This window comes from Mchenga conophoros, linkage group LG17 (genome assembly GCF_057382185.1).
Source record: "Mchenga conophoros isolate Kocher_MC1m ecotype Shallow Benthic linkage group LG17, M_conophoros_male_GT1.1, whole genome shotgun sequence".
Taxonomy (NCBI): domain Eukaryota; kingdom Metazoa; phylum Chordata; class Actinopteri; order Cichliformes; family Cichlidae; genus Mchenga; species Mchenga conophoros.
The window spans coordinates 5,632,906-5,659,169 of NC_140542.1; the positions used below are offsets into that span (position 1 = coordinate 5,632,906).

A 26,264-nucleotide genomic window follows, 5' to 3' on the forward strand; every position below is an offset into this window, starting at 1 on the left:
AATGATTTCTTCTGTCCAGACACCACTGTAACACCTCACTGCATTTGGCACATATTACCATTTGGACAGTGTAATAAATAAATAAATAAATAAATAAAAATATAAAAAAGATGTGAACGTTTTACAGTGGGTAGAATAGAAAAATAAATGCTGTCAGTGGAAAATTTGCTATCAATCACTCACATGTTGCTTCCTTTAGGAAATACCGTCCTGTAATATACATATAGAGAGAGAGATGTCATACCACCCAGACAAAACCTGCCTCACAAGCAACACAGTTTAAAAATACAATTTAATTAAACGGATGAATTACTTAATATTACATTAATATACAAAAAACAACAACTTCAAAACCTGTCGTCCTCGCGCTTCTTTGGTTTAACAATGGCGCCATCACCTGGTACATTTCAGTAGCTACGTCCGAACGTCATCACGGCGCGACAAGGAAGCGCCTCTGTGAGCGTCCTTCACTTTGCTCTACGCTACAAACACCCCAGCAGGTTACAAAAGTCTGTCTGTCGTTTGTGGAGTACAAGTAGCTCTGTGCGGGTGGTCGGGCTTTATGGAGTGAACGCGGGAGACTGAAGGGAGACGTGCTCTGAGAGGTTTCCGCGTTTTTATTCAGTGAGTGACGTTTAGCTAAGTTTATACAGGTGAAGTTGGTTTGGCAGCTACCGGTGTGGTGCCACAAAAGTCATTTCTAATATTTCTCTGCTTTTTTAGTGCCCAATATGTTTGCTTATATTGGTAAATAAACTGTATTCAAGAGGATTTATAAAGGTGTTATATATAAAAAATAATGATTATTTTGCAAGTATTTTTATGACTCTTTGTATTTGCACCCACATTATATCCAATCAGTTAGTCCAGTCATTTACAACAGATGAAATATAGTCATTTTTGGCAAATACCGGAAATTAATTGTTGTCTGACTTTTTGCCACGGCACCTGTTGTTGTGTAAGGTTGCAGTCTGGTATTAAAGCAGGCTTAGAAGATGTGCAAGTTCTTTTTGAGGCTGTTTTTTCAGTGTGAACACAGAAAGTTGTGAAAACCTGGACAATATGTGAAGGTAAAGTTTACCCAACTGTATATACAAAGCTTAGATTAACTGTTATATGGATGAGGGGACTTTCCTGACTAGAATAGATTTCTGTGGTAGAGAAACTGTTATATTTTAACAGTTTACCTGTGCTAAGTCATTAGCTATTAAAATTTCTGTTTTATTGATGATTAATTTTCTCTTTGTGTTTGGGGCAGTGATGACAGCTCCAAACTCAGCAGAAAGGAAGACCTGCTGGGATGCCAGGGATCATCTCTGGAAGTGTTTGGATGATAATGATGACAATGTTGCATCGTGCCAGAGGTTCCAGAGCGAATTTGAGGCCAAATGCCCGGCCCAGTGGGTAAAATATCCCATCTTTTTTATTAATGGTTGAAGTTAGGGTTGCAGATAGTGTCGATAGCAGTGTCACAGATGAGCAGCCGACAGTGTTTATTGGACAATTTTGGAAACTTTAAGTTAAATGTAGACATTTAGAGAACATTTTAAAGAACCTAAGCAGCAACAAGATTGTCAGCCTTCAGTAGCTTCTTGCTCCTTTTCATTCTCCCCTGCAGGTGAAGTATTTTACCAAAAGGAGAGACTTCCTGAAATACAAGGAGAAGATGCAGACAGAGGGATTCACACCTGCTGAAGGCCCCCAGGGGGCATCCTAATCACCTAGAAACCATCAAGAGCTGCAAGTTGGCCTGGGTTTGCTGAGGTGCAGGACTTGGACAGGAGCTTGTGGCTTTGTTGCGGACAGAGTGCGTGAAGATCAAACTAATAATGTTATTTATTTTTAAAAATAAAGGCTGCTTTAGGAAATACAAGTGGCAGCACAAGGGACCTGTTTGAAAATCCTCATATCTTCCATCCCCAGAAATGCTAAAGAGTCCAGAGTTATGGAGTCCAGTAGGATTTCACCTCAAAGTAACGTGTCATTTTGGACAGATTTTACTATCATTACCTCCTGCTGGAATTCTGAAGTCTCACATTCAACCTGTTGCCATTAGTTCTCACAACACTGTCCAATATTAATGTTTCTGTGGTTCTCTTCAAGCAAAACAATTTTTTTCCCTAACACGTATTTCTCTCAGCAGAACAGAGAATCTGTTCTGCTTTTGCGTCTGCCTGGTGTTTTTCTTAAAAATATGTGATTTGCAAATAAGAGCTGATCTGATAGTGGAGATTTAAACTCTTTACTCTCATTTTTTGAAAATCTTGAAAGCTTGAATGACTTGTGTCGTTCAAGAATAAATCAAAACAACAGAGTGGTTTTAGTGGTTTTATTGTTGCACATGAAGTAATATTGGATCATCTTGACTCCTAGGTTGTGTTGTGGCTGGATATAAATGCACTATCAGGGTCAAACAAAACTTAAGAATGTTACAGCTCATTTGAAACAGGCAAGGACATAGTATGCTTATATTACAAGTCTTTAAAGTATTTACAGAAGAGCGTGGCCCCTGGGTCAAAGGTCACTGCTGTAACACGACTGAGATGTACGAAACCTTCAGGAGAAGTCAATAAATTACACAAGAAAAAGACATGCTTCTGATTGAGGCTACGCTAAAGACCCATACTGTACTTACAATGCCGTGATATTAAAAAAAAAAAAGTGACTAATGACACTTAAAATCTGTGTACAAATATATAAAGGCATATATTTTACATTTTTGCACAGTACAGTGAGTGTTCTGTGCAAACCTTTTTTGTGATTTGACAGTTGATTGAACAAACTACTACACCCTTCCACTCCTTGCTTGCACAGTCTTTTCCTTAAATGCTTTCTTTGCGTGCTGCATTAAAGAACCAGTACCCAGAGGGAGTCTGCGGCCTCCCACAGTGGCATTTCATTTTTTTTCTTTACATGCCAGGAGAAATGTTGCTCCTGCCAGGAGACAATGAAAAAGTACAAAAAGCGGTCACGCTATGGTGCGACAAGTGAACGATTTCGTGAAACCAATTTTTCTGCAGTTACTAAAAAAGCTTTCTGTATTTCATAAAGATCCTTTGTTAATGTTTGACTAACATGAGCGCCACAGTTAAAGCTCATACTTCAATAAGTAGGTAAATTATCTTGTTCGACTTGATCTACCTTTAAAAATTTCCAGATCCTTTCAACATGTGACATGAATGCAAATCAGGAGCGCAGAGACAAAGACAAACACCCTGCTGGGTTCACTGGGTAATGACCAGAGTTGGTCTATAAGCTTCTGCAATTAGGAAAAGAAAGTTCTGGCATAGGTCGAGCAAAAAGTAACTGAAGGCAGCTCAAGTCTTTAGCGTAAATACATCTTTTCTAAACTTCGTTATGTTATGTGATTGAAGGAGAAAGGTAAAAAGGCTGGTTGCAGTCAAGTAGTCACAAAAACCCCAACTTTTATGCCTTTCTGATCATTTTTCCTTGGCCTTCATGGAAGTAAAAGAACCGTGGTCCTGTGCTTCCAGCTGGTCTTCTGAGGTAACATTAAAACTGACACACTTTTAAAGGGCACATTAACCTGATTTTTTGAAAATGGACTTTATTGAACCTTCTGACAATTATTGTTAATTAATAAAATAATCATTTGAATATCTGAGATTTAAATTGTGCCATATTTGCTACATCAGATTTTTCTTTTTTTGCTTAAAAATGTACTGTGCAATTTCTTTACAATTTGGGGGGGGAGGTCACACTGATGATGTAAGACATTTCAGAAACTCACGTATCATGTCTGTGATACACTAGGAGTCACACTTTTATTTGCCAGATGGCTGGTGGAGTCAGGGAATATTTTTCCTAGCGGTGGGTCCCAGGGGGTTGCCGACTGGTCACCACCAGGGCATCTCTAGATATGCTAAAGGAAGCCCCCTTATTTAGTATTTACCATTTAAGCTGCTCTTGTTATGGCTGCCAGGTGCACATCATTCATTTTATGAATCTTCCTAAGCAAAACTGACTAAAACTACCGCAACCAGGGTGAGGATGAGGGTGGAGTGTGCTTTGACATCACAGGAAGACATGAACACTGTTGGGATAAGAAGTTTGATAGTAGGTCATGTTAAAGTAGTGTGTAAATTCATTAACACAAGGCACTGTAAAAGGCACTGCAGTGTTCGAGTAACATGTAGCAACAAGAATTGTAACGTTCACAGCATTTTAGGACACAAAAGCAGCTTCAGAAACTTTGGTAAGAATGTGCATGAAATGTGTAAGGAAGGCCCACGGTGTTCAACGTAAAAAGTACAGTAGCTCTACATATACAGTACACTGGCAGCCACGGTAGATTTCTCTTTTCATGCTCTTCTCGCTTTAATCCAGCAACCACTTCTTCCCTCTTACACGAAAGACAAGACCGATTTTTTCCAGAAATGCTGAAATGTGTTCAATTTAGTTGTAAAAAGTATATTTCATTGGAAATGTTTAAGTTCAGCAAACATGCAATAAAAAGAGACTTGTCTACAGTGGCCTTATGTAGCTTATTTCTATCTAAAAACAGTGAAATGAAAGGATGTTGTAGATCTGAAAATGTATTTCAGGTTTACTGTAAAACTGTAACTTATCATTTTTCTTCTACTACAAATCAAAAAAACTAAATCAGTTCTTGATTTTTTAAGGTTTCAGTTGGAGTTTAATGTCCTCCAGTGGCCAAAGGCGTTTAACATTCCTTGTAACACACCAGTATGGCCAGTATATAATAGTATATCTAAGCAGCTGGTGAGGGTTGTTTCTCCACTTCTTCTCCTTCTCACCACATCCATGTTCTTCTTTTAAGGTCTGTTTAATCAGTATAATTCTGAGCAATCGCAACACTTGCCCAGTCTCTTCCTCATCTGTTTTTGAGTTCATCCCCGCTTTGTACCACCAGCACCTGCCCACTGTTAGTTATAAGCTCCCAGTGACATTCCTGGCCAGTGCCCAGGCTGGGAACTCAGTCAGATTGAAGAGTGGAACCCCCCAGGTGGTGATGGCCAACATTACCACCGCCACGCCAATCAGATTCACCCCAAAACCTGCTTTGACCTGGAGATGAGGAGGAGAAAAATTACTTCAGTAAGCATCAAGAGTTTCTGTTTGCCACATAGTACGAAATAAAAAGAGCCTCGAATTGGATACGCTGTTCCCGGAAGTCTTTTGATTCCGCAGGTGCAAGAAGATTGTGGGACAGTGAGTGTGTGTTTGTGTGTCGTACCATGTCCCTGATCTGCACGTGGCCGTAACTGAAGACGATGGCGTTGGGGGGGTTCCCCACTGGAAGCATGACCCCAAATGACACGCACATGGTGGAAGGGATCAAAGTGTGGAGGGGGTTGATGTGCAGAGTCTCCGACTGGACAGAGAAGTACGCAATGAAGAAGAACAAAGGGGGTAAAGAGAGAGTAATGAAGAAAAAAGACAAGTGCGAAGAGGAGAGGTGAAATGGTTGGGAGTACAGAGGTTATAGATAACTCGGAAAAATGTAGAAGGAGGGAAGAGAAAAGAAAAAAGGATGATAAAGAAAAATTTAACAAATGGGAGAAAGAGAAGGTCGGAGTTACCAACTGCTACAAAAGTTGATATGACACTTAAAAACAACATTTTCACATAATATAATCATAAAAATGTTTGTCTAGAATTAACGTCACAACTGACCCATCCTGTCGCTATGATGTCATACTTTTGCAATGTGGGGAAAAAAAAAAAAATAAAATTGCACATGTACAATTTTATCTGCTGTTACAATGGTAAGCATTTTAAGGTTGTTTTTTTGTTTGTTTGTTTTTTAAACTGAACTTTAAAACATGCAACAAGAGTGGTAATAAAAACCCACAGAAGCCGACAGACATCACTGACTATATTTTAAGGGCCGGTTGAGATTACATAGAACAAGACAAAAATCATTAAAACATGTTAAAAAAAAAAAGACTTTAGCCTTAATGAATGCAGTGTAGTTTGGAGCCGGAAGCAGGGTTCATACATCATCAGTTAACAACTGGACAGAGGTGAAGTATTATGGCACCTGCTGTGAAATAAAAAGAGCCTTGATGTGCACTTTATGAGTAAGTGCACGAGGAACAGGCGCCATTCTGCAATAAAATGGCTTGTGACGTACTGGTGAGAAAACGTCACCACTGACAGCTAAAATGGATTATTGCCAGTACAGCAGTTTTTGGGGGGGGTTCTGAGTAAAAGGGTCATAATGTGCAGATGCACAAATATTTTTCCCCTACTCTTACATGTGTTTGTGCTGCTATCCCAGTATAGTATAAGAGTATAAATAACACAGGTTGTTTTTATGGAAGCCCGTTTCCGCCAATACAAAAAAAAAAAAAAGGATCCATAACTCAAAATTCCAAGTTATTTTCTCGAAATTTCGATTTATTAACTCAAAATTTTGAGAAAAGTAACTCGAAATTTCGAGTTAGCGCTGCCAATCAGTAATCTACGTGAATGACGTCATTTCCTTGTTACCCGGAAGCTGAAGCCCTCAGCTACAAATGCTACAGCTAAGCTACCAGTATTACATCCAGTCGTGAATGCACAGATTGCTGAGTGTTTTCAGCCTGGCTTCACAAATGATGAAATCCCTGTGTTATTGGCTGAATCACATGGTGTTACTATCAGCAAACATACTCGCGAAAGCGCCAATTTGTTGGGATCCGTTTTTGAGTGTGCGGTCCTCTGCGCCATATGCTTCCGGGTAACAAGAAAGTGACCTCATTCACGTATATTTTTGATTGGCAGAGCTAACTCGAAATTTTGAGAAAAGTAACTCGAAATTTTGAGAAAAGTAACTCGAAATTTCGAGTTATGGATACTAGCTTCTTTGTTTTTATTTAGTGGCGGAAACGGGCTTCCATATGTTTTAGATATCTATATGTATATAAAAAGAGAACTCGGCCTCACAATCAGTGCCACTTGCCTCAAGCTTTACATTGTTTGCACTGTTACACGCACGCACTTATGTAATGGTTATGTAACCAGTACTATTTAGACCACCTGGTAAAGATTATTCAAATTCGTGGCCCACATCAGAAGTAATTAGCACAGTTTAAAAATGAAAAAGTATTTTCAAGCAGCACATTAGTGCAGACCTGTTAGACTGAATATCCTCCAGGTCATTTATGTGAGTGTTTTTAATGATTTATGACATTTTTATGATCATTAATGAGGAACAGGTGTTGCGATATGAAAGAGAATATGTCGTACCAGCGCAGACAGGATGGGCAGGAAGACGGTGAGAGTTGCTGGGTTGGAGGCGAACTCGGTGACCGCAGAAACCAGCAGGCAGGCTAGCAGGGTGACCGCCCAGGGAGGAAGACCACTCATGGGCTCCAGCTGTCTGCCAATCCACACTGACAGGCCGGACACCTACACACACACGCAACATTAATCAGCTTTCTACATGCTGTTCATATCCCCACCATTACCTAATGTAATAATATGTGAAATGATTCTTCTCTTTTATAGCTACAGTCTCTTGTAGATACGTGTTGAAATCACATTAACTCCATCAAAGTAATCAAGAAATTTATAATGGTGAAAATGGATCGCAGATTCAGATTACCCAGATGCTATGATGCCAGAGCAGTAGAGTAATACAAGAACACACAGACATATATTCGTAGTACCTTGCAGCCCGCTGCCAGTGCATAGCCTCCACCAACCAGGATGACGATCTCCCACGGCATGAGTCTCTGGAAGTCCTTCCAGGTGATCATGGGAGCCAGTGGGTCAGACTCTGAATCATCATCTAATATTTTAAATTGACAGAAAAAAATGTCAATAGAGCAGGATCTGGGGGAATAATATCATGTAATACTTGTGGTTGACAAACACTTGAAAAGTCATTTATTTTACCAAATCTCAAATGAATGGCTCACAACATCTGTAATGTGCTGTTAAAATAATCTGAGGTAGTATACGAATGTTAACGAAGCTAGCTGAACAACATCACTGAGCCCTTTTTTATTATTCAATATGTTTTAAAGCCACCAAATGGAGCCCTGATGAGACAACCCAAAGGTGCTCGAGTGCTGACCTGAGTTTTTACAGCAAGAGGAGGAAGAGAAGGGCCGCCTGGCAGGGATGAGGAAGAGGAGGAAGCCCAGAAGAACAGACACCGTTGCATCAGTCCTGTAGCCTTTCCTGAGAGAGAAATTAAGAATACACAGATATAAAACAGATAATGCAAAAGTACTCTAACAGAGGCCAAAAATCAAAAATATGGTGTATGAAAAGAGCATAAGCACTCCTTACTAAGTGTCTATTATACCTACTCTATGTGACAGGGTGTGTATTTGTTACGGAGAACCAGTGCTTCCCTAAAGTGTCTGACCACTAACACTTCTGAACGTTTGTGGTGATCCGGCGCGACATTATCAGTACTTACTTTTCAAAGAGCGACGTCCAGCCGGGCACAAAGCCAGGCTCTCTGGTGAACCACAGCAGTGTCATCAGGATGAAGAAAACACCTGTCACCACCTCTGGGTAGCTGCACACACAATCCACAAAAGCGCGTCAGCAACAATTACATGAGTGACAACACGATGGGGACAAAATGTCACGTCTAGGCTCGTGAGTAAGATGCAAATGCATAGCTTATATTTACACACAGGTGAATTTAGTCCTTTAAATATACATAAAAAGTGGAAGAGTTGACATCAGAGTTGGAATTTCGGGAAATTATTTTGCATCGTTTCAGCTCTGGCACACACCTGATGGGTCCCAGCTTTGCGTACTCCTCGTGGATCCTCCTCTCTGACAGAATCTCTCTCCTGGTTTTGCGTTTCTTACTGAGTGAGCAGGTTTCTCTGAAGCTGAACACACAGACAGCAACAACAAGATCAACCACACGGTGACCTGATACGGTCGCTTTGTGCTTTTCAAGCTGTAGCCTCAACAACATACAGGCAGCAGGATTACTATGAGTCCATAATGACAACATGGAGATGTGGGCAAGTAGGAGACCCACCTCTGTAATCACACCCCTGCCTGTGACCATTAGCACAGCAACTAGCAACACAGCACACACACAAAGATCCTCGAACGGGCACTCACTTGCAGCCGAGGAAAAGGAAGTGCAGCCACAGCCAGGTGAGAACCAGCATGATGATGGCGATGGGGAAGCTGAAGATGAACCATGTGCCAAAGTTGATCACCTTTGCGTCTGGATAACGGCTGGAAAGACAGTTGGAAACAGCAGCTTTAAACCACACTCATCGGTATTCATTTCACTTTAATGTGTAATATACGCATTGCTACACACTGGCTCTTTAGGGGCTGAGCCTCATGACTTGTGACGGCATGTGTCACGGCCGATAAAAATGGAACCTTATCACGTTTAAAAATAGCCGATTAACTCACATCAGCCTCGGTCACGTGTGTTTGCTTTGACTGACAGATGTTGTCATTCTCATTTACTTATCTGTGCAGCATTACAGCTGACTGTCCACACTGATAAGACTGTGACTATCACAGCTCAGAGAGCTATACTACACTACTGGACAGAAGCCATAATGGGTCACCGAAATTCTCTTAAGAAACACTTAAGAAGCTTCTATAGAGCAGAACGCAGTTACAGAGTAAAGCAGCAGCATCTATCTATTTTAAAAGAAGAGAACCAACATGACATGCCAGAAAGGATGCCACTTTCTAATATTCAGCCTTATATATAAAGCTTTGTAATATCTTTACACATTCACCTAACAAGTGGAAGATATTAGTTCAATCCCGGGAAGAGACACAAATCCCTTTGGGGCTGCATCAGGAAGGTATCTGGCGTAACATTTGCTATAACAAAAAATGTGTGGAGGGACTTGTGTAGCGCCCCCTTGTGGATAAGAGAGCAGCCAAAAAGTATCCATTAATGCCCTACATCTAAGTTCACATTCACACTCATATGAGGAGTAACTCAGGGATACTTTAGCATGCAGCCTGGAGCATCCAGGGGGGAATCAAACTACCAACCTTCCCCTTACTGTAGTAGACGACCTGCTCTAACCACACGGTTGCTACACACTTCTGCAATATACTATTAATATTTACAACCCTTTATTGATAACCTATTGAAAGGTAAGTTTATCACCTAATTAAATGTATTCATGTTTAAAGAGTAGTGCTGTTCATACATCTAGAACAGTGGTTTCAAACATAAGGCCCGGGGGCCGGAATTAGCCCAGCAACTCCTCCAATCCTAGAAGGTTTTGGAAAATGTGTATAAATTAGGAACTTCTGACTGTATTTTGAGAAGTTTTCCAGGTTTCCCTACTGACAAAACCTTCTCCATTGCCATTCATACTGCAAGAAACTAACAGATACACAGGAAAATGACAAAAATGTTCCTGTTTTTCAAGATTTACTATATTTTCTGTGATTAACTAGAACGTCTATTTAATTTAACACATTTGTCATGTAGAAAAGTTGAAATGTACTGTTGAAACTGGACTTCTTTTTCTGATATTAAGAGTTATCAGGGATTAAATGTTGAGTGAAATGTCTTTATTCTGACAGAAAGGGTTGATTCGCTGATACGATTGATACGATCAAAGTGGCCCAACGTGTAGTTTGACGTCCCTGATGTGGAATGTTTAGGTGTTAGTTGCTCAGATTTGGAGATACTTTGAATCTAGAATCCACTGGAACTAAATGACATTCACTGTTGCTTTCTAAGCTCATAAATGGTTTCAGTTGTTTGTTTTTTCAAAGATTAAGTTTTTATTCTTATTTTAGCTAATTAAAATGTTGTTGTTTTTTCAGTTAACTATGTATCCTTGGTGATCTCTGTACCCTAATTCCACCCAGTGACAGCTGGGATAGGTGAGGATAACCTCCCCCTTTTTTCCACAGAGAAAAAGAAATCTGAGAAAACTGTGAGGAGACCATATCATCAACATTAATAGCCCTCTGTGTAGTGTATCAGTAGTTTATGATTAGTGCACTTTAAGCTATAAGACAAGTTGTTGGTCTCCACTGTTGTTTCATTTAAAGCTATATAGGTAATAAAGTGTGTTTGCTCTGATATGCTTCACTGCTCTGTAACGACACTAAGCAGAGTAAAGGTGACATGCAAATACGGTGATCACGTATCTGCTGCACAAACAACTCTGCCATGCCTTCTCTGACCTCCGGGCATTCTCATCGTGGATGGAAAAGTGAAAGCGAGCCAATAAAAAGTATGGGAAAATGACTGGGCTGCTTGTCATCCTCTGAGGATCATAGATATCTGCATCAAATTTTACAGATCCCATCACCTAGATAATATGAGGGGAAAACCCCATCAACCTCATAGCTCGACAGAAAGAATCAGGGAAAACAGACCTCTGGGAACCATGAGTTTCTATATAAAATAACAGCAGAGAGAAAAAAATGAGATATTTCAGGCAAATAGAAAGTTTCATTTATGAAAAACAAGAACACAATAAATTAAATAAAAGTATGAAACTATTCTAGAGCTTTTAAGATTTCATCTTAAAACCAAATTGCATTTTAAAAAGAACTAAAGTAATAAAAATCATAATATGTTGACAACATCAGTGTCAGTGTCCATCAGGATTTCCTGTGCTGGGTTAAATTTTATGATCCGTACTAAAGAGACACATTTAAAAACGCTGACAGTCTGCTGGCGGGGCTCTGGAGCCATGAAACACTGGATTCGTTGCACAGTTTAAATAGTTGAAACCCAGTTTACACGAGTATCTTTAATAAGAGCAGAACTTTCACCACTGAAACACAAAATCCAGCTTCTATTACTGCAAAATTATGTACAAATGGAGACCGAGAACAATTAAGCGTACAGTGGAGGGGGTAATAATTCAAAGATGCAGTCCTGTCAGAAAAAAACAGAACTAAATTTTTAAAGTATCTCACTTAAAAAAAAAAAAAAAAACAAAAAAAAAAAACAGCCTTTCATCAGCAGACAAAAGTGGAAGAAAGTTATAAGATGTGAGGCTTCAGCACAGACGTACATAAAAGATGGATGTTGCTAGCAGGATTTTTTTAACCTAGATCTCGTATGGGTATTATTTGTCATTATGGTAACCAGCCTCTACTTGTCTTTATAGTCCTTTTTAACTCTAATGGGGACCATAATGTATCAAATGAGCATTACAGTGTATTCAATGAGAATTAAGATAGCGACTGGAGACCATAAACTCATCAGGAAAATGTTTACTGAGATTATAGATCAAGCCAACGTTGGCAATTAGTCAGAGACTTCAACATAAACTGACTTTAAAAATAAAACCAAATATCCTGATTTCAGTTTTAGGATACTACATTTCTGAATCATCAGTTAAAAATAAAAAGAGTTGATTCAGAAAGCTATGAGTAATGATATGTTTGCAGTTCCATTCAATCCTATTTTATTCATATAGCACCAAACCATAGTTGGCTCAAGGTGCTTTATATTGTAAGGTAAAGACCCTACAATAACAGAGAAAACCTAGCAGCCTAAGTCTACAGCAGGTTAACTAAGGAAGGATTCAGGGATACCTGATCTAGACCCAACTATAAGCTTTACTAAAAAGGAAAGTTTTAAGCGTTCTTTTAAAAGGAGACAGATTATCTCCTGAATCAGAACTTCCATAGAAGAGGGGCCTGAAAGCTGAAGATTCTCCCTCCCATTCCATTTTCAATATTATAGGAACCACAAGTAAGCCAGCAGTCTGAGAGCAAAGTGCTCTACTGAGGTGATACAGTACTATGAGTTTCACAGATAAGACAGAGCCTGATTGTATGTGAGGATAAAGATTTTAAACTCAATTCTGGATTTAACAGACAGAGCCAATGAAGAGAAGCCAGTGTGGAAGAAATCTGCTCTCTCTTTCTAGTCCTTCCCAGTACTCTTTCTGCAGCATTTAGGATCAACTGATCAATCCGTTGGGCATCTTTCCATCCGTTGGGCATCTTTCTTTGCCTTTAGACAACAATTCTGATGGCAAAAGAGCCAAACGGGACAGGCCAAACAAAAAAAAAAAAAAAAAAAAAAAAAGGATCAACTGAAAGCTTTTCAGGAATATTTACAGTAGTCCACCCTAGAAGTAATAAATGCATGGAATAGTTTTCCAGCATCACTCTGAGACAGGATGTTTCTAATTTTAGAGATTTTATGCAAATGCAGGAAAGTAGTCATTACACTGGAGGCCAAGGTAATGCCATCCAGAGTAAATATCTGGTTACATACAATGTTTCTAAGATATTTAAGGGCCAAGTACAATAATCTCACAATTGGAGGTCTTCTAGGTCATTATGTCTTTAAGAAATCCCTGCACTTTAATTAATTGGAGTGTGTTATCTGGCTTAATGGATATATAAAGCTGGGTATCATCTGCATAGCAATGAAAATGTACACAGAATACTGCCTAAGTGATGAATGAATAATTTGAATAGAACTGGTCCCAGGCAGAACCCTATGGAACTCCACAAGTAGCTAGCTAAGAGAAACCTGCAAACAAACAGCTCATTTTCAGCTTCTAAAAGTTAGCCGGGTACTAAAATAACCCTCCGATAAATCTAACATTGCTTTGTTAGCGTCTCTGCCCTCATTCACATATCATGGGACTGACAGTGACAAGTCCTCCACTTCGTGTAGACACATACTAATGTGTCAAAAGCACATAGCATAGATAAAAAGGCTTTTTTGTTTAATTTGTCTGTATGTTTGAATTTATTTTTATAAGTTTGGTTGTATTTGTGCAGCACTGACTAAAATCACATCCACAATCTGTACAAATATGCTTGTCAAAGCAACTGATGTCAAGTTTATCACTTGTTGTACGAGCATGGACTCCAGTTTTGGATCAACTAAACTGAACAAGTACACACAATCAACGAATTTCAAGCTTAAATCTCTAATCTATGAGATTTTACTTTACACTGCTTAGATTTGTTGCTGTCCCTGTTAGCATCACAACTACTAGCACACACGCAATCCCACACAGATCAAAACCTGACCTTTGTCCACAAGCTGTGACATGAAGGAGGCCATTCTGTCAGGCAGTGGCCAGATGAAATCATCTCTGTGAGCACTGTAGAGGCTGATTAGTTTGATCTCTTGTGGCCCCAGACACTCAGCTAACATAAACTTTTTCAAAATAGAGAACACAGCAGCCAAGAAATCAACCAAGCTGTAAACATGTCTGAGAACTGAGGAGATGTCTGCAGTCATCCAAAGCCATTACAGACCAGCATCTCTCTCTGGTTCTGAACGGTTTGTAAAGTAGATTTAATATTACTGTCAACAGATTTTGGAAGCTTATTTAAATCATTACATAAGCAAGCGTTTGTGTAGATACCACATACGTGAGCATACTTACGTGTTAAACTGTTCAGCAAAGATGAGGTTGGTTGACGTGCCGGTGATGGTGATGAGTCCTCCGATGGTCGCTGCATACGTGATGCTTAGTGACAGGCATTTACAGATCATGTGATCCCTTTTGGTGGGATACTGGGAGTCTCTTCTCATCTTCACCCTCTTTACATTTGGGATTTCAATCTCAACCTAGAGTGATGAAAATGTTGTGAACGAAGAGCAAACATGAGAAGCAATCAGGAAGATTGCTTCTAGCTCTTGTTTCCAGCAACATGGCTCTGGCCCACCCTCTTCACTGACACACTGCTCACCTGTGGCAGGTGGCCGTTGATGTTTTTTATGAATTCCTGGTTTGAGATGGGCTTGAGACCCAAACCGTTGACCTCAGCGGTTTTTGTCTGAAAACAACAGAATACCAAATCAGTGAAAGCATATAGATTTTTCTGTGGCTAATTTCCACATTCTGTGTACTTCACGCACGCACACACACACACACACGCACACGCACGCACACGCACGCACACACACACGTCACTTACGTCACTTAGTGTGGAGAGCTCCTGCTTATTGTTGTCATTGCTGAAATAAGAAGAGAAGAAAGAAAATCAGTATGGTTGTGTGAGAGAAAATTGACTTTACTTTGGTTAAAATGAGTGAGACTGAAGGAAAACAGTCATTTGATGTAACTTATTAGCACAGATAAAGAGGTAAAATCCTTGCAGAAATACCACAGAACCCTGTGTAGACAACTTAAACAGACATTCACATATCATCGAGTGTACACTGCATAAATAAAGACCCAAAATGTCCACAGACACATACCAGTTGTTGCGGTAGAGCAGCTCTAGCTGGTTCTTGTCCAGGTTCTCCTCTTTGTCTGGCACAGCTGCAGAGAAACACGGGCATCGTCAAGTCAATGACAGAAGTAGTTTGAAAAGTTTGACTGTTTGCCTGTTAACAGGAGACCCTCTCTGCTACAGCACCTTCTAGCTAATGTCCACACTGGTGCAAGCACTGTTGTTATATTTGCAGAAATGTAGTGACAGACCCAGACATACCACTGTCCTCTTCAGGCACCTCTGCTGTTTCAGAGTCAACATGACTGTCTGCCAGACCGGTGCAGATCAGCTGCTGCAGGACGGCCTCAGCTATGGGCATCACCATGGCTGTGGTGGATGTGTTGCTGAGCCACATGGAGAGAAATACGGTGCAGCACATGAAGCCCAGTACCAACCTGCACAAGAAGGAGGTCATTTTATACTTTTGTGTGTGTGTGTGTGTGTGTGGGGGGGGGGGCGCACATTATGACTACATTTACCATCATTATAGTGTTTAAATGTACAAAAGTGTGATGCTCACATGCCAGGCTTGGCCCCTGCAATCATCACCATCCTCAAAGCAATCCGTTTATGAAGGTTCCACTTCTCTATGGAGGCCGCCAGGCAAATGACTCCCATCAGCAGCAGAGTTGTGTCTTTGCAGTACTCTGCTGCTACCTGAACACGCACAGAGGTACAAAAATTATCACTTCAAATGATAAGTCTACATCATTTCAAACTAATTCAACAGATGCTGGGAAAATAAACAAAATGAGATGTTGTAGGCAGGAAGAAGTTCCGAGACCCTCCTTTCACCCGGTCCACCCTCCCTCGTACAGGATCAGCACTTACGGTTTGTTGTTCTTAATTTGCTCTACTTCCCATCAGCAGCGTTCACAGGTCTGCAAGTGCACTCACCTCTCACCTAAAATCTTTTAATTTTCCTTAATAATAATACATTTTATTTAAAAAATAGCGCCTTTCAAAGCACCCAAGGACACTGTACAACAGATAAAAACACAGAAACTGGAAATATACACAATAATAAGAATAACAGATAAAAGTTAGAGCATACAGAGGTTTAAACATAAGCAATTTTAAACAGATGAGTTTTGAGGGTGGACTTAAAAAGAGGGAATGAACTAATATTTCTGAGGTCAGGGGGTAAGGAATTCCAAAGTCGAGGGGCAGAGCAACTAAAAGTCCTGCCCCCCATTGTAATCAGACGAGCGGAAGGAACAGAGAGAGAAAGAGAAGATGAAGATCTGAGGCACCGGGATGGGAAGTTCATCTGTACTAAATCGGAGAGGTATGGTGGAGAGAGAGAATGAATAGCCTTAAATGTATAGAGGATTATTTTTAAATGGATGCGAAATTTAACCGGGAGCCAGTGAAGCTGCTTCAGGATTGGGGAGATGTGGTGGGTAGAGGAAGTCCTAGTAATAATACAGGCAGCTGAACGTTTACACTTTGGTCTTCTTGGGAACAAAAGTACACAGGGTAGGCCCTATAAAATGTCTCTCCACACTGTTTGTTGTCATATAAGATGTCAAAATCCCATAAATGAACTTTTAAAAACAAGAAACCAACTTTTAGCCTGAATGGGAATCAGACAGATGCTGGAATGCATCCAAGCCTATCAGCTGCTTCACAGTAACAATAACAGCTGTTATTAAGCTGTTTATTAAGTTAAAGGAATGACTAAAATAGCTAAAATCTCAGTGTTAGCTAATGCAAAGCTTAGTAGTGACAGCTCCAGGTTTAACAGACACATAATCATTGCTACAGTATTCACATACAGTGTACAGATTATCCTCCACAGCTGTTTAGCACTGAAACTCGGCTAATCGGTTTTCATTTCAATTTGCAGGTACAAATCCAAGTCATAGTCCTTTCCAATCACTTTAAATACTAGCTTTTTTATGGAACACTTATGACCGCAGAAAACTTTAACTGTTAACTGGATGAGATAAGATCCTGTGCATTGTTGATGCTCTTATATTCCACTCTTGAGTGGCAGCAGATGAAGATGGAATCTAATCTCTAAATTAGCAGCATTAAAGCAGCAGAAAATGAGGAGATTACAAAAAAATGAAAGTGCTATAATAGACTGGAAATGTTGCATAAAGCTCTCTGCTGGCATATTTATGGAACACCATCACAAGCGGCTTACAGCAGTGTTAACAGGCAGCTTTTGTCACTGTTTGTCAAGGCGCTTTGGTCACGACTCAGTTTTTATGTAATGCAGATAACAAAGGTAAAGATGATGAAGGTGAGTTTAATTGAGAGGAAACTGTTACTGGTATTTTTTTTTTTTTTTAAAGAAAAAAAAAAGGGAACTGACGCCAATGGCCACCACTATCAGTAACGCCAATCGTACTGTATTAAGGATCGGCAGTGGTGTTAATGGTCGTAAAGAGGCTGGGTGTGGCCATGTGAAGAACATCAGTGGGTACTGATGATGAGTGCTGGGTTAACGGGTTCATCTGCACTCTCCACTCAGTCATGTCTAATGAAACCTTCACAGTTGACTGACCATGCCTCTGGTTTACACTGGAGTGTAATAGGATAAGCAACAGAGAACTGTAAATCAAAAAACTGATGTATGTCTGAGGAGCACACACATGGACCAAATTTCTTTAAGCATACATAGCACAGTCCAGAACACAAAAACCATGCACCGTCTGATCTGCACGTATATTTTTACTACCACCTTTTTCTTTCTTTTCTTGCTTTAATGTTGCTTTAGAAAAAAAGTAGCAAACCCCCAATAAAGTAAGACAATGCAGTTTCTAAGGAGAATATTCTTAATTATTCAATAACCTCTTCCTATTAACATGGACATAACTCTACTTAAACAGATATATAGAGATCTGTACAGCAGATTTTTACTTTATAAAAACTGTAAACACTAAAAATTGATGAAGTTTGTAAAAAAAAAAAAAAAAAACCTACTGGGGACTCCTGTGCCTCATACTGTACAGTTACAAGAACACTTATAATAATGTATACTTTATTGATCCCCATAGGGGAATTACTCTCTCTGCATTGGACCCATTCAATCAGTGGGCAGCCACTAAGCAGGCGCAGCATGTAGGGACAGTACTTTGCTCAGGGGTATCTCAGGGTAGTCTTTCAGTGGATTCGAACCCCAGACCTTCCGACGATGGGGAACCCACTCTACCTACTGAGCTATCCCTGCCCCACTTGTTTAATTAGCAAAAAGCAAAAACCTTAACAAGAATCTGACCAAGACTTTTGTACTGCTACAGGAGTCTCAGTCCTGGTGCCTTTTCAAACTGAAAGAACGGAGGAGGATATTTGCATAATAAGGCAAAGTTTTAACAAAAGACATCCAGAATTAGGATGTAATAAATTAAAGAATAATTGTTATCGTTTAGATTTACTGCACTGTGTCAAAGCTGTAATTTGCCTTGAAAATATTTAGCTACGCATGGTGCTGTAGCAGGATTTGCAGCACATGGCTGTGTGGGAATTATATCATTTTTATATTATGTTTATTCTTCTATATCCTTTTTATTAAGCTTTGAGTAGTGGCATTTGATGAGAACATTTATTCAATTTATTGAACATATAGTTTTAATCATGTTATTACACACATTGCATATGTGCTCATGAAAGAGTTAAGCACTCAGTCCTGTGAAGGTCAGAAGCTTCGTTCAGCGTGACTGTCTATCCTATTTTACAGTGCTTTTCAATGTTCAAACGGGCATTTTAATCACAAGACACATTGAAAACCCAAGAAACATGATGTGAAAATCTCCATACAAAGACAGAAAAGTGGAATCAGCACACACAGCATTCACTGGTGCACAGAATGACACTAAGATTAAGATATTGTCTTTTCAGAAATTGAGAGCAGGCGATGCTAAAACTTCCTCCAATTTTCAAACATGCAAGCAAAATTTTAGGTATTTTGTGGGACACTGAACTGTCTTTTAGCACCTTGTACCAATCAGTTTAAGATTTCACTTATAACGCATTAAAGCATGAGGTCATAGTCATAGTGTCTCTGCTCTGCATGTTCTAACCCGACTATGTGAAACTGCCACAATCGGTCGCGTTCATTCTGAAAAACGGGATCTTTGTTTTTCTTTGCTCTCCTTCTCTGCCAGGCTCTGCAGTTATGAAAAATCAAAACTTTTAGCTCACAATAGATGCTACAATTTTCAATATACAACTCACTCTTAATTTGGCATCTCAAATAGAGTTTATAAGACAGGTTTCAGAGAACTGAAGCTCAAACCAGACAATCAGCTGGAAAGAAGGACTCACCTCACTGGACTTGAGTACACCAAAGAGCGGGTAGAGGAAGGCTGGGACCAGAGCAGCAGCACCCAAGGGAACAGCTTCAGACACCCAGTAGACGGCCGTCACCATCAACACATAAGCACAACACGCCTCCTGCAACCCCCAAAAAAGTCTGTCTATATCATCCACACAATAAGCAATACAGAAAAAAAGACACAGGTCTCTATAGCAATTGCATTATTATTTTAGATTGGTAGCAACATTGTCCACACACACACATCCATGTGTGGATGTGCTCACATGGATGTGTGTGTGTGGATGTGCTCACATGGATGCACACAGTCTTTTAGAATACATTACAAGTACAAGTACAAATATTGTGTGAGTTTATTGTTGTGGCAGCAGTGGGGAGTGTTGTTTGTACTTAATATCCAACTGGGACACACACTAACACTCTTTCTGACAAAACTCTAGCACACACACACACACACACTGATATTACATTAATCTTGTTATTGGTTATATAATGTCAGCATGCCAGCCTCTCATACCGCTCTGTCGCAACACCAATGGGCTTAGTGACACGCTCTCCAATCTTCAAAACTAAAGTTGAATCTCGTGACATTTGTTAAGACCTTTTATAGCTGACACTCGCTTCGCAGAAAAATACAGTTTGTTCACAAATGAATTATGCTTAATGCTTAATAAGCTTAATTTAGGTCAGAATGAATGTGTCATAGACAGGGTGCACATAGTGCTATTATATATGCAGGTTATCACTATGTTATAATATGAGACTTGGATAGTCTTTTGTTGAACACAGATTTCATATTAGCTTCTATCAAACGCTGCTGGAGTCTGTACTGAAGAATGCTTAGTATAGCATTTCGCTTGTAGCAGGTCACTTAATCTCAAGTTAATAAACCCACAGGGAGGAGAATTAGCCACAGGACTTCAGCGTGAACCATGTCCAGACCTGCTTGAACTCCCATTTAAAAAAAAATAATAATAAAAAAAAAAAAAATCTTTTCAGAAGTCAAGCTTATCCATGCCTGCTGTTTACATTATGTTGCAAGAAAACCCATGTACATTATTACAATTCAAAGACATTATAAAAGAACCCTGAAACTTTGAAGTTTCAAAATATCCACAGGTAAGCACAGATGCCTCAGTGCATGTGACAACAACCACAAAGAGACTGTACAAATGTGGCCAGTGTGCAAAAGAAAAAAAATGGTGTTCAAAAGGAACACAATAGCCAAACTACAGTTTGACGATCAACATATCAATGAAGACAAGAAATATGAGAGAATGCTTGTTGGTAATCTGCTGCTCGCAGACCATTTTTAAGGCAGCTCAGTATGTTTGAATATGCATATTGATCTTCAGTGTGTTTATCATGTGTTTGTATTCAAACTGTGAACCACTTTGCAACTCTGTGTTTTGAAACGTGCTATGCAACTAATGTTATTATAAAGCTACAATAAGCCATTTTAATAGCTATATTAAAAGTTTTAATAGCTGTAGAAGTAGTATAGAAACAGTAACAAGCAAGTAAATATTTAAAAGCCTATTATTATTTTCAACTACCACATTTATTTATTTAAAAAACTACCTTACAGTACTATTGATGGGTCTGATTATTCAAGATATTTTATGTGACATGAAGGATTTTAAATTTATTTTGGATTTAACAGCGAGCCAATGAAGAGGCAGTATGGGAGAAATATGCTTTCTGTTTGTAGTCTATGTCAGCTTGTCTGTTGCTGTGTTTTGGATCAAATGAAAACTTCTCAGGCAGTTTTAGGACAGCCTGATAAAAATGAATTACAGTAGTTGAGTCTAGAAGTAATAAATGTTGCAGAGTGATGGTAAAATAGTTTTTCAGCATAACTCCGAGACAGGCTGTTTCTAATTTTAGACATATTGCACAGATGGAGTAAGGTCTTTATGTCTATAAGACGTTCCTGCAGTTAAATTTACTGGTCATCTAGCTTTGTGAGTAGATAAAACTGGGTATCCTCTGCACAGCAATGGAAATGTATGCTATGCCTTCTAATAATACCGCCTAAAGGAAGTATCTATAATGTAAACGGAAGTGGTCCTAGCATGAAACCCTGTGGAACTCCACATCTTAACCTTAACCCCAGTGTGTGAAGACGACTCCCTATTTCTGCTCTAACTGATATCACAGACAGCCAAAAATGTTAAAATGTCTCAAAAGGGGCATTTAGAGCATTTTAAAGCCGGAGCTGTTGGCTCACAGGGATTACTTGCACATACAAAGCTCTCATTATATGAAGCACTGGCCATATTTAACAAGCATCTACCACTCTAACAGAAAATAAGCAGAAGCATAAAATGTGCTCTGACGTTGCTCTGTTTTTGATTTGCTGTTGACAACACAGGTTTTTACTCTAAAGACAGGTGCTTACTTTTTGGAAACGCTCCTAAAGATTTAAGAGGCATTTCCAGGCATTAGGTGCAGCTGCCTGATTAGACCAAATGAGATGTTTGGGGTTCATAATCAAAGAGAACTTCGCCACTGAAAAGATTACAACAATTTAAATCCACGAAGAAAACATTCCAGTATTATAAAGAGAGACATTGTGTCCAAATAATGAGTTTTTGCACTTTAACAGCTAGCTTTACAGCTCCTGCCTGTGTCGGACACAACACCACACCGAGGACGTGCTGGAAGTCTGCCAGATCAGAATCAGAATGCTTTATTAATCCTGGGGGGGATAGGATTAAAGCCATGCCAAAGGTCTGGTTTGCGGGGGGGAAAGCACACTGATGAGAATGTAAAGAGAAAAAGAAATGTGACCTTCGGAAAGAACAAACAAATGGACAGATAAACAAAAAAGACAAATCAGCAGTAATCCATGATTGATTATTGGTCACTATTTATCAGAGCACAGTTGCCCCACAGAAACTGCAGCTTCAGTTAGATCCTCAAATCCTACTCTTTGGCTTCCTTGTTTGGCTTGTTTTTAAAGCCATTGTACTTCAACCTTTGTGCTGAAAAGACTTCACGCTAAGACGTGTCGAGGTTCCGAAGTCATCACATGAAAGATAACCTGTGCTTGTGCTGATTTAAGGCAGGCTTCTCTGAAGGTTATGTAACCAGTTATTAATCTTAAAAATCATTTCAACTACAAAATTAGCAACTCTCTGTGGTGACAAAATTAAAATCAGCCTACATATATTTTATGAAAGTGCCACCTGCAGGGCCATTTTTGAGGGAAAGTGGACAACTGACCGGCCACCCCGGCTGTGACAGGCATGAAAGTGTGAGATGCTGTTTTTTGTATTCCATCTAGGTGAGAGTTCACTTGATTTCTGCTTCTGTTGTAAAATGTGATATTGGAGAACCAGAGGGAAAATGTTAAACGGCTTAACAAACTGTAATGGACCCTTCAGGCACAATCGTATCTTTCCTCAAGCAAGATGCTGCAGAGAAGAAAAATATAAGTTTTTATATTCTGGGTATTTAGCTGCAGTTTGTCATAAGAAACATCCATAAGTGACAGTGCATCCTATTACTCTCTTTGTGCTAATGAAAACAGTGAAATAGATCATGCTTTAGACCATTTAAATGCATTTAACAATCAGGACACCAAAAGGACTCATAATTTGTTTGTAACAATGCCCTGGACTTGTTGTTTCCTACTTTCCTGTGAGATCTGTGAGGAAGAAAGAGGAATGCAAAAGTTTTCTCTTTACAGCTATTCACTAGACACTTCTTGAGTCTTTTGCATCGGAGCCCGGTGTGGTTTTAGAAGCTTTGAGCAAAGCGATTACTGTGAGCTTACTGGGATGAGAAAAGATGTTTTTCTTTGAAATCTCAGTGTTTTACAGCTGATAGGTCAGCTTTTCTCTAAACAGAAGCCCACTGATTGCCTCGTCAACTAACTGTTATCCGTGATCAGCTTGGGAAATGAACAGGAATATTATTCAGTTTAGAAAAAGAAGAGACAGTTACCTAAGGATGTCTGATAGGCAGATTAGATCACAGCTCAAACGTTTTTCACTGAGTCAATCAGCAGAAGGCTAAACGGCTCAATAGATAACATGCACACGGTTCACTCCTGTGCCCATTTGTATGGAAAAATACTCACATGAAAACTGACTTGATACTGACAACACTGATGAAACTTCCTTTTCTAAGACTGGAGTTTGACCTGTCCAAGGTGTACCTCGGCTATCTCATCAGTTATAGAGTGCACACCTACAGACCCCACTACCCTGAACTGGGTAACAAATGGATGACATATCAGTCAAACAAATTAATTATCCAAATTGCTCTGACAATAAAAGCATTTTTAAAAGAACATCAGTACACATCACAGCTAAAAAGACCATCTTAGGTGAGTCATACACATATTTGTCCTGATCACCACAGTTATCATCCTACAGGGTACATTCATTGGCAATCCATCCACATGACAAGACAGCTAAAAACCACAAATGCCAGATTTCTGCTAAAGGAAAATTCAGAGGCTCACCAAATATAAATCGTAATTAACTGCCAGTTTTTTAACAGTAGCAGCAATTTTTCAGTGTGTGCATCACAGCAGCCAAGCCAAAGGCCAGGGAACATCTCTTTGCATGTGTGTATACGTAGCTGTCTGGACTCAGCAAAAATTCTGGAAAGTTGTGAAACTGCACACGTGCGCCTCTGATAAGCACTGTGCTTATCTGCCACTGACTCTGCTTCTTTGTTCCTGTCCTCAGTCTCTCTGACCTGGCCTGACTGCATCCTACAGATGTCCTGTTCAGCTGCAGCTGGACACAGGACCTCTCCAAACACACACACAATGTTTCTCTGAACCCGTCACATTCCCGACACAGTCTGGGGTCCCTGGTGTCGTAAGGAAGCCACGTGGGGGCTCAAATCCAGCGTGGTTGTGGGTTGATTATATAACTTAATTGCTTGGGTTGTTTCTTTCTTTTTCTTTGTAGTCAAGTTTTTGTTCTTTTGTTCTTTCTTGGCCTCATCCTGCACCACTTACTCATGCCAAACATCCACCACCACTGACATAACAGCAGGGCTCCTTGGCGATCGCTCTTATTGGCTGACGGTCAACTTGTGGAGCATAACACTTTCTTTGAATATGAATGACATTAAAATAAACACAGAGAAACACCTGTAGTTACAATTGATATATGTGTAGAAAACACTATGGCCATGTCCCAGAATATGATCTAAAGCGCATCGCCTCTCTTACGACTGTTTTATCACAGAACACCTTGAGGATTTTGAAAATGCATTGCGCATGCCTTGAGTTTTGAAATGACGTGGGCCTTTCAAACCAACACATTCTCACTCCCTTTAAATTGATTGTTACCTCTGTGACTCAGATTGTAATACATTAAAGTCACAAACTGGAGCTAATGTGTACCATTTGCATCATAAATACAGTGACGTGCTCTGATAGGGTGTTTTAAAGCTTCAATTTTGGTTTGCTGATTGCTACTGTCTTTCACTGGTCACGGGAGAAAAAGAATCCTAATCCCAATTGAGGTGTTCTCAGTATGACCTACACTAGAGGGAAAAAAGTGCTTTCTACTGGATATCATGGAATCTGACAGGTGACCACGTTAACCAGAGAGGCTCTGCAAATCAGAGAAATGCACTGGTCTGAGCCTCGGTAAATATGAGACCACACCACAATCAGAAAGTCTGAAACAAACAAAACAAATATTCAAATATTTTTTAAAAAATACATGAAACTCACTCCCCAGCAGCAAAAGTTTAAGGTTTTAGTCTCAGAATGGCGAATGCTTGCACATGGCTCATGTAATTTTGTGCTTTTCATTACGATTTCACTAATCCGAGGACACTGAAAACAGAGCTATCCCAGATTCGGAGGGAAGACACGCAAAAGAGGAACGGACCTCTCTCCTTTTATTCCCATCTTTTCCCTCTTCACTTTTTTATTTTTCAGGAGCACGATGATGTTTAGGTCATTAACATGTCGCGACATCTCCTCTCCACACACGGCTCAGCTGATGATCGGGGGAGCTCGAGACAAGCGATTATCAAAACGGAGGACAGTGCGCCTTTCTCTCTCTCCCTCACACACACACACACACACACACACACACACACACACACACACACACACACACACACACACACACACACACACACACACCAAGATCCCATCAGGACACTGAGGCCAAGAGCAGCAGCATCACCACCCACAGATCAACTGGATATCTTGTTTACTGCTGTGCCGGATGGTTGCTAGGTATTTATTAAGAGTAAATTATTGGCGCATGATGTTTGATTTAACCTAAGTTCGCATATACTGATTATTTTTAACATACATCTTTAATTTATTTCTTATAGGCACTGGTATATCCATCACATTTAATGCTTTGAAGAGATTTTCTGGTGCTTTAAAAGTAGTTTCTCGTCATTTCGTCTTTAAATGTTTCACATCTGTGCATTTAAAAAAAAAGTGTATCTGTCGAACTACGAATTAACTTCAATAAATTTGACGCATTTATATGTCAATAATTTCCAATAGAATATTAATACCTTTATATTCTATCCATCAAATACATTGATAGTGAAAATTATACAGTTAAACTCTACCGTGCTCTTATTTTGAAACCCATTTGGTTATGGTAAGCGTTCTGTTGCGTGTATATGCTGCGTGTAATGATAAAAACTTCACATTTTTTCACACTCTCTCTCTCGTACTCACACTGGTAGGGTGGATGAGCGGTAAGGGAAGCAGGGACAGCGGAATGAACACCACAAGGATCAGCTTCCTCGCTCTCCACAGCTTCCTGAACAGATCCATCCTGGCTGCGGCCTCCAGCCTCATGGGTGACCCGGGGCT

The 26,264-nt window shown here is 39.8% G+C and overlaps 2 protein-coding genes across 3 annotated transcripts; one reads left to right on the plus strand and one right to left on the minus strand.

Moving 5' to 3' along the window:
* The first annotated feature begins 430 nt into the window (after window positions 1-430).
* coa6 (cytochrome c oxidase assembly factor 6) lies at window positions 431-3,618 on the plus strand. Its single transcript, XM_085253082.1, has 3 exons — window positions 431-624; window positions 1,259-1,404; window positions 1,619-3,618. Coding segments are annotated over exons 1-3 (246 nt in total). The 5' UTR covers window positions 431-623; the 3' UTR covers window positions 1,718-3,618.
* Window positions 2,316-26,254, minus strand: slc13a4 (solute carrier family 13 member 4). Of its 2 annotated transcripts, none has more exons than XM_085253075.1 (16): window positions 26,127-26,254; window positions 19,432-19,560; window positions 15,677-15,813; window positions 15,376-15,551; window positions 15,140-15,203; window positions 14,857-14,896; window positions 14,629-14,715; window positions 14,322-14,506; window positions 9,067-9,186; window positions 8,724-8,825; window positions 8,399-8,500; window positions 8,048-8,154; window positions 7,638-7,759; window positions 7,216-7,377; window positions 5,219-5,356; window positions 2,316-5,049 (listed from the first exon to the last, which is right to left on the minus strand). In XM_085253075.1, the coding sequence occupies exons 1-16, from the start codon at window positions 26,247-26,249 to the stop codon at window positions 4,912-4,914; spliced, it is 1,932 nt and encodes a 643-aa protein (XP_085109201.1). In that variant the 5' UTR covers window positions 26,250-26,254; the 3' UTR covers window positions 2,316-4,911. The 2 variants fall into 2 exon arrangements, with proteins under 2 accessions (XP_085109201.1, XP_085109202.1); XM_085253076.1 differs by having other exon boundaries at window positions 15,677-15,809; window positions 19,428-19,560.
* Between the last annotated feature and the right edge of the window lie 10 nt (window positions 26,255-26,264).

Coding starts and splice junctions, on each gene's coding strand:
- coa6 (XM_085253082.1), top strand. Junction 1,405..1,618: donor CCAAATGCCCGGCCCAGTGG/GTAAAATATCCC, acceptor TCTCCCCTGCAG/GTGAAGTATTTTACCAAAAG.
- slc13a4 (XM_085253075.1), bottom strand. CDS start 26,249: ATGAGGCTGGAGGCCGCAGCCAGGATGGATCTGTTCAGGAAGCTGTGG. Junction 19,561..26,126: donor CGCTCATCCACCCTACCAGT/GTGAGTACGAGA, acceptor TGGGGGTTGCAG/GAGGCGTGTTGTGCTTATGT. Junction 14,897..15,139: donor CTGCTCTACCGCAACAACTG/GTATGTGTCTGT, acceptor TTCTTATTTCAG/CAATGACAACAATAAGCAGG.